This window comes from Brienomyrus brachyistius, chromosome 20 (genome assembly GCF_023856365.1).
Source record: "Brienomyrus brachyistius isolate T26 chromosome 20, BBRACH_0.4, whole genome shotgun sequence".
Taxonomy (NCBI): domain Eukaryota; kingdom Metazoa; phylum Chordata; class Actinopteri; order Osteoglossiformes; family Mormyridae; genus Brienomyrus; species Brienomyrus brachyistius.
In genome coordinates, this window is record NC_064552.1 from 844,509 (window position 1) to 858,921 (window position 14,413).

The 14,413-nt window shown below is 50.6% G+C and overlaps 2 protein-coding genes across 2 annotated transcripts; one reads left to right on the forward strand and one right to left on the reverse strand.

Annotated features, from left to right (window-relative positions):
• Positions 1-738: 738 nt before the first annotated feature.
• On the forward strand, positions 739-2,351 carry LOC125716062 (tudor domain-containing protein 1-like). The gene is made up of 5 exons (XM_048988296.1): positions 739-772; positions 1,266-1,397; positions 1,491-1,598; positions 1,771-1,941; positions 2,254-2,351. The coding sequence occupies exons 1-5, from the start codon at positions 739-741 to the stop codon at positions 2,349-2,351; spliced, it is 543 nt and encodes a 180-aa protein (XP_048844253.1).
• A 349-nt stretch (positions 2,352-2,700) lies between these two features.
• On the reverse strand, positions 2,701-13,263 carry tdrd1 (tudor domain containing 1). Its single transcript, XM_048987641.1, is given in 27 exon segments — positions 2,701-3,264; positions 3,410-3,462; positions 3,547-3,645; positions 3,739-4,149; positions 4,260-4,427; positions 5,129-5,248; positions 5,328-5,486; positions 5,590-5,802; positions 6,113-6,283; positions 6,456-6,563; positions 6,657-6,788; positions 6,944-7,189; positions 7,296-7,466; positions 7,550-7,657; positions 7,735-7,828; positions 7,830-7,912; positions 9,627-9,695; positions 9,785-9,950; positions 10,132-10,275; positions 10,475-10,654; positions 10,766-10,849; positions 10,930-10,993; positions 11,111-11,228; positions 11,701-11,776; positions 11,895-11,950; positions 12,063-12,243; positions 13,243-13,263. Coding segments are annotated over 26 exon segments (3,522 nt in total). The 5' UTR covers positions 12,226-12,243; positions 13,243-13,263; the 3' UTR covers positions 2,701-3,198.
• Positions 13,264-14,413: the final 1,150 nt, after the last annotated feature.

Genomic DNA, 14,413 nt, shown 5'->3' on the forward strand with positions numbered 1-14,413 from the left:
GATTGTGATTGCTTTCTTTACATTCTCTTCCTTTCGTGGCTTCTTTTATAGCTTTATGGGGGGCATTTTGATAGCAATGAGCGAAATCAATTATATATTAATTATATAAACCGAAATGACACCCGCAAACAGGCGCCTCTCAGGCATCGTTGCTTACATTGTTTACAGCCCCACAAGCGGATACAAGTTTTGGCCTCGAACGGCATACGGGTCGTAACTCAAGACTTTGGATCGTAAACCAAAACTAATATTTTGGTCGTCATCCAAGTTGTTCGTACGACAGGCCGGTCGTCTGCGTACCCTGATAGGGATGGGATAGGATTTTATAAGCTGGCTGGTTCAGCCCCCCACAATGCGCTTGAAACGCTCCGATGCCGAAATACAATTTTAAAATGCTGTCAATCAAAAAGAGGTGCAGCCCCTTTGACAGTTCCGCCAATCATCATGCAGCGGCCCAGCGTCCTGGCCCGCCCACTGCCCCAGAGACGCTGAGCTTCCCTGGAAATGAAGCATTTGAACATCTAAAATTCCGCATGTGGTTTCTGTTGCGGATGAAGGAATATGTCGTAAAATTAGGGTTTGGCTGCAGACAGCTGCTGTCTGTGCATGTGTAGCCCAGGGTTTTATGTCTAGCAAAAACCTTGTACATCCGTGCACATCGACTACACCTGTGCAAGGTAATTGATTAGGTATCTCCAGTAGATGGCAGTGTGGACTTTTACAGATCAGCAGTCAGCCATGAAAGAATACAGGAAGAATAGTTGTAGTTATGGTGAGCAGCTGTATGAGGAGGGTCGGATGTACTCGCATATCTAATTTTTCATACTGTCCAGACATTATATGCTATTTTAGACTAACAACACTACTCTGGCATTTTGAAATCTTGGCAATAAAATTCACCAAGCGGGGGGGGCCAGCCTGACAGCACATGCGAAAGAGTGAAATATGCACTGGGCTTAAGCAGTGCCCAGCCTGACAGCACATGCGGAAGACTGAAGTATGCACTGGGCTTAAGCAGTGCCCAGCCTGACAGCACATGCGGAAGACTGAAGTATGCACTGGGCTTAAGCAGTGCCCAGCCTGACAGCACATGTGGAAGACTGAAGTATGCACTGGGCTTAAGCAGTGCCCAGCCTGATTCCATGGTCCTGGGTTGTCGTTCATGGTTATGACCCTCCTGGCTGTCTTTATTCCAGATTCCATTCTATCTGCTGCTGTGACCTATGGAGTCTCAGCATTGGGCGTGCCTGTGTTTTGATTGACAGCAGCAGTTGAGCCCGAGGAGTTGTTGCAGTGGGCAAATGCAGAGCTGCCTGCCGACGGAGAGCTGGTGGATGTCACGGTCACCGTGATAGAGAGCCCCACAGAGTTCTTCTGCCACCGAAGCAGCTCCCAAGGTGCTGTCTGGGTGATTGTGCTGGAGTACAGGGGCCAGATTTGGTAGCTGCAAGGTCGCTAACGGAGCTTTGGGCTGTTGACTTGGCTTCCAGGCACTCGCACCCTGGCATCGCTGATGGCTGACTTGGAAAAGCACAGTCAGAGCAGTGACGCCGTCCTGGTGGCCAGTGTGGGACGGCCCTGCTGTGCCCAGTTCCCAGGTGCTGTAAGATCTTTGCCCCCTCCCTCATGTGGGAGAGCCGAGCCAAGCCCTGGGTGCAATCCCAGAGTACATGACCTGTCATAAACGCTGCATTGAAATGTTGCCCATAGCTGATTATGTATCAGCCTGCAGTGTTCATACTGGACTGTCACTGGTTCCATGTGGCACAGGCGATAGGTTCTGGTACCGGGCCATGGTCCAAAGCATGTTGCCAGATGGGAAGGTGGAGGTGTTCTTTGTGGACTATGGGAACACCTGTGTTGTGGACTGGGCCGACCTCAGGAGCATCCACCCTGAACACCTGAAGGTTCCCTTTCAGGCCCTGCGGTGCTGGCTTGCAGGTTTGGGTCTGTCTGTTGTCTGTCTTGGTCTGTCTGTATGTGTGTGTCTGTCTATGTGCATGTGTGTGTGTCTTGGTGCGTGTGTGTGTGTATGCACGGGTTCTCAGGATGCACAGTAATTTGGCACCTGAAGAACCAGGTGTCACACTCCTGTAAAAAGCTTAAGAAAAAAGATTGCGTGAGGTAGGATGGTTTGCGTGATTGAGGTTTATTGCAAAAAGGAACTGAACTGGGAATTCGGGAACTTGAGGGGTCTTGGAGTCAGCCAGTGTTTATGCCATAAAAGCACCTTCTTTACCTCCCCCAACCCAGGTGTGGAGCCCCTGGGGAGACAGTGGTGGGTTAACCCTCTGGGGTCGACGGCATCATCGGCGATGCCGCGTGTTTTTGTCGTGTATTTCAGTTCATAACTCGCAGAAGTCAGGTGAACTTAAATTAGAATTCTAATGGTGAGTCTTTTTGGCCAGATAAGCGTGTAAGAAATTTGGTGATTATCGGTCGCCACTTTGGTACATTAAGCTTTTTCCACATTAAGTGTTTTCGAATGTCCCCAGTCCTGGTGCTGGTAGTAACACATTTCAACTCACAAAGTGCTGCTTGTAACTGTGTGAAAGCAAAACTTTGATTCTGAATTAATACATTGACTGCAGCTTAAAGCTCTTTTGATAACTCAAGAAACCGCAGACCTGGATGCTCGGATGCATTTGGTGCAAAGCCAAGGCATGATGCAGGGTACAGACAGAAATGTGGACGACCCACTTGTGGCTCACAAGAACAAAGGTTTTATTAAACAAAACAGAGAACACCAGGAACACTACAAAAACCAGAAAGGACCACGAGGAGCCAAACACAAAAGGGGATAAACAAAAACTAATTACAAATGGGGCAGGCAGGCGGCAGGCCATACAGCAAACAGCAAAACAACAATAATGAACCACTAGGGAACTGAAGTCAGGCAGGAACTTAAAATACGAAAACTGAACTGGGTAACTGAAGAAGCTAACCTTTCATTTTGAATTACTACACCGATTGCAGCTTTAAGCTCTTTTAATAACTCGAACCGCAAATTACAATCTAACAGATTAAGAAATACAAGCAACAATACAAAGTGATGGTGCAGATTTTCTACTGCAGTGACTTGTGGGAAGAACATAAGAATACTGTAAGGCTGTAAAGAGAACCACTGAACAGCACAAAGACATGAGCTGAGAGGCCCCGCCTCGTGGAGACTCTCTGCACACGTACTTTATTCGGTGCTCAGGGCTTTGGTGAGCAGCCCATCTGCTTCACTAACTGCAGGAGCAGAGCTTCGATCTGGTCCACCTGTAACACATGGTCCAGACGTGAAAGACAGACAGCCGTAGAGCCGGCCCCACGGTCAGGCTCAAACCACGGTCAGGCTCAAACCACGGTCAGGCTCAAACCACGGTCAGCCTCAAACCACGGTCATATTCAGTCGCATCCTCACCTTCTGCTTCAGATCATCACAGCAGCAGGAGCTCAGTGCAGTCCGGGTGGGTTCTGTGGGACACAATCCTGGTTAATAAGGCTGCCCCTACTCAGGGGGTTCACACGGCCTGCACCGGGAAATTTGAACCTACACACCATTGCAGACGCCTGGGACCAGCTCTGCTTCCTCCCTGCCAGACTCCTGCTGGATGTCAGCTTTAGCCCCATCTTTTCCCATTACCTTATCCAGGCAGCCTAAGAATACAAATTAATTTTGAAAACCCCACAAAGATACAAGCAAGAAAAGCCTCCATTCTCTCCTCTAAGCTTCAGGAGGGACACACGCACCCTGCTGTAATAGTGCCGGAGGGGTAAGACCGGATCCAACGCTCTCTGGATGCTGAGGTGAAGGTTCTGGATGACGAACGGTGTCACTGGATCTATCCGGCAGAGTTGGACTCCGGACCTGAATGGGCTCATTACATCTGGGAACACGGGCTGCGTCTGTGGGTCCAACAGCGGTGGCAGACTCCCAATCGCTGGGACCGGCGACAGGCCCCTCCTCCTCCCCCTTCTCCAGCAAGCCGTCCTTCAGCGCGGAGTTGATATCCACACCAGCCTCGCCTCCATGGCTGGTCATGGTCAGCAGGTTGTAGGTACCGTCAAAGCCATGGGCACAGGCCAGGATGGGAGCATCCAGCAGCAACTCAAAGCGTCTCCTCATGGATGCAGGCCACGGGCTGGGTAAGGGCACCATCCCTGCAGGAGGGACCGTGTTCAGCCTGAGCCCAACGTGGTTTAGACCATGACCCCCACCTACTGAGCAACCCGCAAAGCCGCTCCGGGTGCAAGCCCCGCCCCCTGCTCACCTGTGAGTGCACACCGGACGATCCGGAATGGCAGGTCCAGGTGGGCGCTCGTGATTGGCCGGAGGCCAGAGAGCGGCACGCGCTCAGTATTCCCGTAATCCGCGTAAACGACTTTCGCCTCAGAGTCACCAACTTCCAGGACGACAGCTCTGTACCACTTCTTATCACCTAAGGTCGCACAGGAAGTCAGCGGCCGCGAACCCAAATGGACCTCTCACAGAACCTTTCCCATGCTGACTGGAAGGACACCCGAGAACCAGCACACCACCCTGGACGCCCTCACTCCAGTCACATGACAGTCAGTCAGTCATATCAAAGATGTTAAACACTGGATGGCTGAGACTGGCACGACACACAGATGTTTATTTATAACACTGATCATTTGATAAATTCCCCTCAGGAATGCCCTCCCCCTTCAGCACACTCCCCTCCCCTCCCCATAGCATGAGCCCAGGGGTCCCAGACACCAAGTACTGTTATCTCAAGACAGACATAAAATTAGTAGCTTTCTAGAATTGCGGGTTATTGCAGCGGAGGAGGGAATTATGGGTCTCTGAGGACCAGCAGCCCAGTCTCATTACAGCTCCAGCTGCTCCTCTCAGCTTTACTCGTGCGGAATATATTCACGCTGTTTCCCCCCCCGCAGACCGACTGGAGCGTCGCCATAACACAACGGCACAAATGCAACTGGGGGTAAGGGCCTTGCTCAGGGGGGCAACGCTGACATCACTCTACCTTCTGACCACAGAAACAGCTTCCTAACCCAGTGAGCTACACACCACTCTGCACACTGGTCTCTACTGTGACACAAGGGGCACCCCCCCCCAACTCTGCAGTCACTGGTCACTCAGTAAGAGGACATGCCCTACCTGAGAATTGGGCACAGCAGGCTGCCCCCGGCTCAGGCAGAGCAGGAAGGTCTTGTGGACGGCGGCTGCAGTGCTCCTGCAGGGTCCCCATCAGGGTATGGAGTTTCTCTGCACTTACTGCTGGCAGATAACCAGATGATTTCAGACAGTGACATTAATGTGCCATTGTGTGCATGTGTGTCTGTGTGCCTGTTCTCACCCTCAGTCTCGTCCAGCAGGTAGAAGTGCCCGGGGCTCAGCACCCCAGCCACACGCGCCTGAAACGTCACGTTCTGCTGCAGCTTTGCCGTCTGCCAGGCCGTGGGGAAGGAGGCGCCCAGCGGGACCGCAGCAGCGTCGCTTTGGCCCGAGCCCTTGTCTGCTCACACGGGTCAGACACACCGACGTGCGGCTATCAGCACGTAACATGGGCACACCTAGAACCCGCACCGCCAGAGATGGGTCCAACGAGGGCTGCTCACCTGAGGTGCCAGAGAGCCCACTCCCAGGGGTGGAACTGGCCAGCCCCTCGGTCACCAGCAGGGCGGCAATACTGAGACCATCGTGCAGCAGCTCCATGCCATAGCCCCTCTCGGTGATGTGAAGAGCCCTACCCTTCAGATGGGTGCCCACACAGAAGGCCTGGAACTTCTGCAGAGCCTTGGCCGACCACTGTCTCCCCAGGGGCTCCACACCTGGGTTGGGGGAGGTAAAGAAGGTGATTTTATGGCATAAACACTGGCTGACTCCAAGACCCCTCAAGTTCCCGAATTCCCAGTTCAGTTCCTTTTTGCAATAAACCTCAATCACGCAAACCATCCTACCTCACGCAATCTTTTTTCTTGAGCTTTTTACAGAAGTGACACCTGGTTTTTCAGGTGCCAAATTACAGTGCATCCTGAGAACCCGTGCATACACACACACACGCACCAAGACACACACACATGCACATAGACAGACACACACATACAGACAGACCAAGACAGACGACAGACAGACCCAAACCTGCAAGCCAGCACCGCAGGGCCTGAAAGGGAACCTTCAGGTGTTCAGGGTGGATGCTCCTGAGGTCGGCCCAGTCCACAACACAGGTGTTCCCATAGTCCACAAAGAACACCTCCACCTTCCCATCTGGCAACATGCTTTGGACCATGGCCCGGTACCAGAACCTATCGCCTGTGCCACATGGAACCAGTGACAGTCCAGTATGAACACTGCAGGCTGATACATAATCAGCTATGGGCAACATTTCAATGCAGTGTTTATGACAGGTCATGTACTCAGGGATTGCACCCAGGGCTTGGCTCGGCTCTCCCACATGAGGGAGGGGGCAAAGATCTTACAGCACCTGGGAACTGGGCACAGCAGGGCCGTCCCACACTGGCCACCAGGACGGCGTCACTGCTCTGACTGTGCTTTTCCAAGTCAGCCATCAGCGATGCCAGGGTGCGAGTGCCTGGAAGCCAAGTCAACAGCCCAAAGCTCCGTTAGCGACCTTGCAGCTACCAAATCTGGCCCCTGTACTCTAGCACAAATACCCAGACAGCACCTTGGGAGCTGCTTCGGTGGCAGAAGAACTCTGTGGGGCTCTCTATCACGGTGACCGTGACATCCACCAGCTCTCCGTCAGCAGGCAGCTCTGCATTTGTCCACCGCAACTCCTCCTCGGGCTTGACTGCTGCTGTCAATCAAAACACAGGCACGCCCAATGCTGAGACTCCATAGGCCACTGCCATTATCAATCAAAACACAGTCACGCCCAATGCTGAGACTCCATAGGCTGCTGCCATTGTCAATCAAAACACAAGCATGCCCACATTAAGAGCTTTAAACTACCAGGAGAGCTGGGAGCCTTGTCATCCTGGCCTGGAACGTGCTCTCCACTGTCGCAGAGGGCGTATCCGGTGTTGACCAGCACCTCGGCCACCCCCATCGCGGGGTCGCTGCCCTCATCCAGGAGGGACACGAGTGCGGTGCTGCCCCTCTCTCCCAGGACCTTCATCTGTAGAAAGCGGTTGCAGACAATTTTCCTCAGCATCACGACAGACGCCTCGGTCCAGGTGTCTGACATCGGCTTCACACCTGCAAGGGCCCAGGAAGGAGAAATCGAAAGCTGAATCCCCTCCGAGGAGAATGAAGGGCACTGGCAGTGGAGCTGGGGGTTGGGGGGTCAGGGTTGGAGTCAGACCTGCCAGGGAGCAGGGGATGGCCTGTGTGGGCAGCTTGAGGAGCTCAGGCCCAATTGGCCGCAGCTGGTCCAGATCCACCTCCTCCGAGTTGCCGAAGTCGATGTAGCCCACACAGATGCGCTGCTCCGTGGAGTAACCCAGAACCTTGGCTCGGTACCACTGGCTGTCCTCTGAGAGATGCAGACTCTCAGTCGGGGCTCAAGGGCCAGGCTGGGATTGAGTTAGGAGCCGGGCCACCTTGGGAAGGCCTCACCTGAGAAGCGGCAGCAGCAGACAGAGCCGGGGGCGGGCCGGAAATCCGGGTCGGCGGCCGTCCGCATGCAGTGCTCCCGCAGGGCCTGCTGCAGCTCCTGGATCGCACCTGCAGCAGCCGACCTACCCTGTCACACCAAAACCAGCACAACTGTGGCGACCCCTGGGTGACAGAGCAATACTGACCAGCATTGTCCAGCTTCTGGCATATGAGGTCGTCGGGGGACTGCAGGTGGGTAACTACGACAGAAAAGACGTCCCCCACGCCCTGTGTCAGCGGGCTGGGGGGGCAAGACTCCGTTTTCCTCCTTCTTGCCAGCTGAAGATTTCTTGAAGTTGTCCAGAGCAGCAGATAGAATGGAGTCTGGAATAGACAGTCAGAAGGGTCGTGACCATGAACGACAACCCAGGACCGTGGAATCAGGCTGCGCACTGCTTAAGCCCAGTGCATACTTCAGTCTTCCGCATGTGCTGTCAGGCTGGGCACTGCTTAAGCCCAGTGCATACTTCAGTCTTCCGCATGTGCTGTCAGGCTGGGCACTGCTTAAGCCCAGTGCATACTTCAGTCTTCCGCATGTGCTGTCAGGCTGGGCACTGCTTAAGCCCAGTGCATACTTCAGTCTTCCGCATGTGCTGTCAGGCTGGGCACTGCTTAAGCCCAGTGCATACTTCACACTTCCGCATGTGCTGTCAGGCTGGGCACTGCTTAAGCCCAGTGCATACTTCAGTCTTCCGCATGTGCTGTCAGGCTGGGCACTGCTTAAGCCCAGTGCATACTTCACACTTCCGCATGTGCTGTCAGGCTGGGCACTGCTTAAGCCCAGTGCATACTTCAGTCTTCCGCATGTGCTGTCAGGCTGGGCACTGCTTAAGCCCAGTGCATACTTCAGTCTTCCGCATGTGCTGTCAGGCTGGGCACTGCTTAAGCCCAGTGCATATTTCACTCTTTCGCATGTGCTGTCAGGCTGGCCCCCCCCGCTTGGTGAATTTTATTGCCAAGATTTCAAAATGCCAGAGTAGTGTTGTTAGTCTAAAATAGCATATAATGTCTGGACAGTATGAAAAATTAGATATGCGAGTACATCCGACCCTCCTCATACAGCTGCTCACCATAACTACAACTATTCTTCCTGTATTCTTTCATGGCTGACTGCTGATCTGTAAAAGTCCACACTGCCATCTACTGGAGATACCTAATCAATTACCTTGCACAGGTGTAGTCGATGTGCACGGATGTACAAGGTTTTTGCTAGACATAAAACCCTGGGCTACACATGCACAGACAGCAGCTGTCTGCAGCCAAACCCTAATTTTACGACATATTCCTTCATCCGCAACAGAAACCACATGCGGAAACATGAAGTATGAATTGGCCTTAGATAAAACTGCTTACTTAACTTGCATTAAGGTCCATTACTCTGCCTCAGAAAATATTTAACTGCATAAATGTGTGAAAAACCAGCCACTTAGCTCAAAGTCAGTCAAAGTCAAGCAGTGGGAGTGAAACGGCAAACGTATCTGTACCGAAGATTGTAAGTACAGCATGCATATGTACCGAACGAATGCAGCAAATGGGGAACCTTTGCATGTTTCCCCCGAGCCACATTCAGAAAGGGGCGGGAGAAGCCGCACCACTACGTCGCGATGTGAAGCTGAAGGTGAATACAGCACAGGTAGTGCTTTGCATTATGGAAGACAATACCTGTGTTGCACAGTTCATATATGGAGCTGAAAGCTGCTAAAATGAACAGTGCATAATCGGGTACAGTTAATTTTCTAAAGGTGCACCTTAATGGACATTAATCTTATTTTTATTTACTTGAGAGAATATTTATTTGGATTTCCTTTTAAGTAATGTTACTCTATCAGTAGGTTGCAGCAGTATTGACAGGCCTTTCATTTAAGATGGTCATAGTCTGTTCAGTAAACCACCGGTTCATAAGGAAAAAGAAGAGTAACTTGTGTTTCTTTTACCCTGCTGTATGAAAACGTACCAAACCATGACTTCAAAGCCAAGGTACGCAGTGAAATACAGTGTACCGTCACATCCCTGCCCAGAAGACAGGGGGCGCCCTTACCGATGTCTTGGCTTCGCGGCTCCATGGTAGCATAGCCGTTTTCCACCAGAAACATGCTGAGCTTGCTGCCTGTGGGAGCGGAGTTTCAGCCCACGGCCAGCGTCTGCTTTTCAATGCCGTCCATATTTTCTCACCCCGAAGGACCTGCTCTGCCTTACCAACGGCGGTCAGCTCCATATCTACTGCCCAGGCGCCCCCGTCCAGTGTGTCCACCACAGTCACAGCCAGGCTCTTCCCTGCCACCAGCTGCCTGACGATGATGCTGCACTCCTCCGGCCAGCCGCTCATCACCGCAGTAACACCCGCTACCTGACACTGGACTGCCTGCACACAGCAGCACAGCACTGTGTGTATCACCACTAGACCCAGCCCCAAAACAGGTGATACTCTCCACCAGGAAGACTGCAAGCACTATGGATGTACCGGGGGAGTGGGAGGCGGCGAACTGGGATTCCCACGGCAGCTTCTTCATGCAGTGTAAGTATCTAAAGGGGGCTTTACTCACGCATGGTGGGATGCGATCCACACAGGAGGCCAGCGGTCTGATCCTGTCCAATGGCACAGCCTCCTCATTGCCGTAATCCATGTAGAAAATCATGGCGGTTTTCTGAGAGATGTCCACGGACCGCACCACACCTCTATACCAGTTCTGGGGGGGGGGGGGGGGGGGGGGAACAGCTTCTGAGACATTCCACAGCTATGACCCTGGTACTATCCCAGCTTTAGGAGAATTCATATATACATAGTTCACAAAGGCATCTCTAGAGGGCACTCCAGAATCGCATTAGGAAAGGAGAAGCTACTGAGCCAATGAGATGCAAAGAGAGGCCAGATGGGTGTGTCCTCACTCGATCCTGGGAGTACATCACGGCACAGGCCTCTCCGCAGTCTGGCATGTACTCCGTGCCCGTCGAGCCCACATACATCTTCTGCAACGCCACCGTCACGCTCCGCAGGGACTCCATCACAGCCTTTGACTCGATGTGCATGAAGAACTTCCCAGGGTTCCTGAACTCCACTACAGTGGCCTAAACACAAGAGCTGATTATTTGATTACAGAAGCCCACTGAGAGCAAGATTCAGTTAATCAATCAGAGGTAACCCTCATGTGATTTACACCGGTAAGAAAGCAAATGAACCTGAAACTGTGCTCCTCGTATCTCATTCTTGGGGAAGTCATGCAGGTAGAGTTTCTGCAGGGGACTGGCCACCCCTGCATCACCCTGTGGGAAGCATGCCATACGATGTGGCCCTTACACAGCAAAGCAGCCCCGCATCAGGTCACTGTGAAAGAGCCCCTTACCTTGGGAAGCAGGCTCCTGGAACTAGCTGTGCTAGGTGAGGCTAGCAGCTCCTGGGGTTCCTCACTTTCAAAAGAAATTAAACCTGTGTTATCAAGGGCTCTGGCTCAGATGGGTAGAGTTAAACCTGTGTTATCACAGCCTGTGGCACAGAGGGTTAAATCCAGACGTCTGCCTGGTTACCATGGGGATCGCTCTGGCGTGTCTGGCTTGCACACATGCCGGTGTGCGGCCCAGTCCTTGGTCTGGCATGTCACGGAGCAGTAGTGCACCCTCTTACACCGCATGCAGCGGAGGTTCCCTGTAAACAGCAAACTGGTGAAATCAACAATGTGACAAGAACTAATCGGAGGCCCCCTGACAGTCTGCCAAGAACCTCACAACTTTAAAAGAATCAATGGGCATAGAAAAAGAAACCATACAGAATAACTCACCTTACCATCCACCAGCCCAGGCTAACATGTTGTGTGAAGGGTGCAGAGGTACTGATTAGTTATAAAACATTGGCACAGGGTTTCACAGCCCCCTGCACGTGAGACATGCCACACAGAGCGCTGCTTCGGTGAGACCATGAGCTGACGAAACTGAAAGCACTGCTTCACTGCGACCATGAGATGACCACACTGAAAGCACTGCTTCACTGCGACCATGAGGTGACCACACTGAAAGCACTGCTTCAGTGTAAGCCTGAGCTGACGAAACAAAGCACTGCTTCACTATGACCATAAGATGACCACACTGAGAGCACTGCTTCAGTGTGAGAATGAGCTGACCTTGTTGGGCGCAAAAGTTACACAGCTTCAGGAGACTGGCAGCGATGATGGTGGGAGAGACCCCCATGCAGATCTTCTGCGGGAGGAAAGACAGCTAGTGGGGTTGTGACTGGGTCAACCGGCAACACAGATATTTATAGGGCATTATGAGCCTGCAAAGCCCAGAAAGGTGTCGACACAGAGACGCTACTCACAGCACAACCGTTTCCTGTGACTGAAGCAGTTTTGTTCTCTGTATTTAGCTCCAGTCCTGGAGGATGGCAAAGTTCAGACATACAATAACCATACGTGAGACAGGGTAAGAATAGAACTGAGGTGTGTGTCAGTTTATGGCCCAGACCACACAGCTGTAAACGCCATACCAGCGCTGAGACTGCCCCAGGGGACCCTGGGCATGCTGCTGCAGAGTGCCTGTGGCTCCAGGGTCCCCTGCTCTCGCTGCTGGGACACAGAGTTGATTGTGGGGTTTTTTGGCGCTTTGGGATGCGCCTGTGGAAATGTGTTGTTCATGTTCCCAGCCAGCATCTTGGCACGCCTCTTACACTGGTCGAAACAGAGAGCGCAATGAGTCCAGGCACTGGGGGTTTTGAAAGAAATGTGATATGGACACAATATGTCTTTCTTCATAACTTATATATATATATATATATATATATATAATATATATAAAAAATAGTCCAATTACCAAATTTATTTGACATAAAATCTCAGCACATAAAACCCAGAACAAAATCATGTATTCTTTCAATAATTAACTTAAAAAAAATAATAGTTCTTTCGTGAATCAAAAAAAAAAAGAAAATATTCTTCGCTGGGTACCCTAATGCTAAAACAAAATAGAAGGACAAAATAGGAAGCTCTTCATGCTCCTTCGGCTGGAAGGGAGAGGCAAAAACGCGGCGTGGTTTCTTGGTCGACGGCTCATCCTGGCAAGGGAGGCAGAATTTGGTAGCAAGAAAGTAGTAGTTTAGGCGCCACTAATGCCGGCGGCAACGTTCATTTCTCACCCCGCTCACTCACAGCGACTTGTAACAGTCCGCCAGCCTCCGCAGAGCGCATGTCGCACCGAGCTGTCGCGATATTACCAAAATATGCCTCATTCACTTAAAACACAGAACTAGTGCAATAGCCAGGTAAGCTAAAGGGAAAAAAATATATAACTAGAGAAAAGGCAAAAATTGCTTAAATAAAATAAAAGTACACACATAGCGTTACATAATGAAATAGCAGAATGTGTGTATACACGTGTGTATGTATATATCCCACTAAATACAGAAAAAAAAAATCAATTGCAAAATATGTAGGTTACACATCAACACGGTCAAAACAGTATTAAAATAAGCCAGGTATTGCGGGACCCAGCGTGTCTGTTCATATCTCAGGACTTAAATTTTAAAACGGGTTTGTACGTAATTCCTCGCGCGCAGCGGTCTTAACTATTCATTTCATCTTATTAGACACTAACTTATTAATCAGAATTTTAACAGCACAGACACCACTTCAGTTACAAGCGGCACCGACAGCGGGAACGTAATTTCTAACCGTATGAAGCACGTAGAATCCCCGCCACGCCCGCTACCGCCATGCACGTGTAGCGACCGGCGATTCGACCCCAAAAGGCAGCCAGTAGCAGTTGTGAAGGCCGGAGTTTATTTCCAGCGACAAATTCAAGCAGATTCTCACGAGAATTGTACATAGCGCAATAGGGAGGTGTGCAACAGAAAGTATATTCAAAATATAATATTCATACAGAATGAAATAAACACAAAACGTCCCTATAACCAAATGAGACGTAATTAGAAATTCCATCTAAATGCTGTTTAGTCCTGCGTAGCTATAATTTACAGCCAAAACACCATGTTAAACAATAACACCTCTCGAACACAATTAATAACCTTCTTAAAATAAACGGAGCAGTCCGCGACAGCATCTCCTCAAATTACACTAATCGAGGGAAAAGGAAAAAGTTTATTACAAATTTTACAGAAGTTCCTTTCCGATATATTGATAAATTATAACGTGGGGGATATAATCAACACTACTAAAGGAGATTTTATTTTAATAATTAAAACAATAGGATTTACTAATTATCAAGTTTTTGGGTTAATGTTGGCGGAGAGCTGAACTGCAGATCTTACCACCGCCAAATCCAAGCGGATTCTGACGGGAATTGGTGCTGAAACTCAAAAAAAAAAAAATGCATCGCTGATTGCTGCCACCCCTACAACACTCAAGTAGGCACCTTTGTGGCGGAACCAAAAAGTACAGACTAAACCAACGACATACATATGTAAGTATAAACCGTCACAAATAATACGTGTCATAGATAATATGTACATTTATAATAAAAAAAAATAAAGGAAGTTCATAAAATCCACAACTATATATTAACATAGCTACACATGCAGATAATCCAGCATTCACTGGATGATTAACTTCATAAGGACGGTAACCCGACATCCTGTATGGAACCGAAGATGCGCTTCTGCTTCGTACGTAACGTACGATATTTTGTGAGGACATTCTTAACCGAATATATATTACCTTCCAGTCCAAACCAAACTGCTGGCTACCCCGCAGACAGGTGACACGTGATCCCACAGCCCACGTGGGGAGCACGCGCTGCCACTGCTGCGTAGGATGGGCAATACCACTTCCACTTCTATCCGATTAGACTCTGTACTAATGTTGGTGGCGGTGGGCGATGCAGCGA

Coding starts and splice junctions, on each gene's coding strand:
- LOC125716062 (XM_048988296.1), top strand. CDS start 739: ATGAAAGAATACAGGAAGAATAGTTGTAGTTATG. Junction 1,599..1,770: donor CTGCTGTGCCCAGTTCCCAG/GTGCTGTAAGAT, acceptor CATGTGGCACAG/GCGATAGGTTCTGGTACCGG. Junction 1,942..2,253: donor CCTGCGGTGCTGGCTTGCAG/GTTTGGGTCTGT, acceptor CCCCCAACCCAG/GTGTGGAGCCCCTGGGGAGA.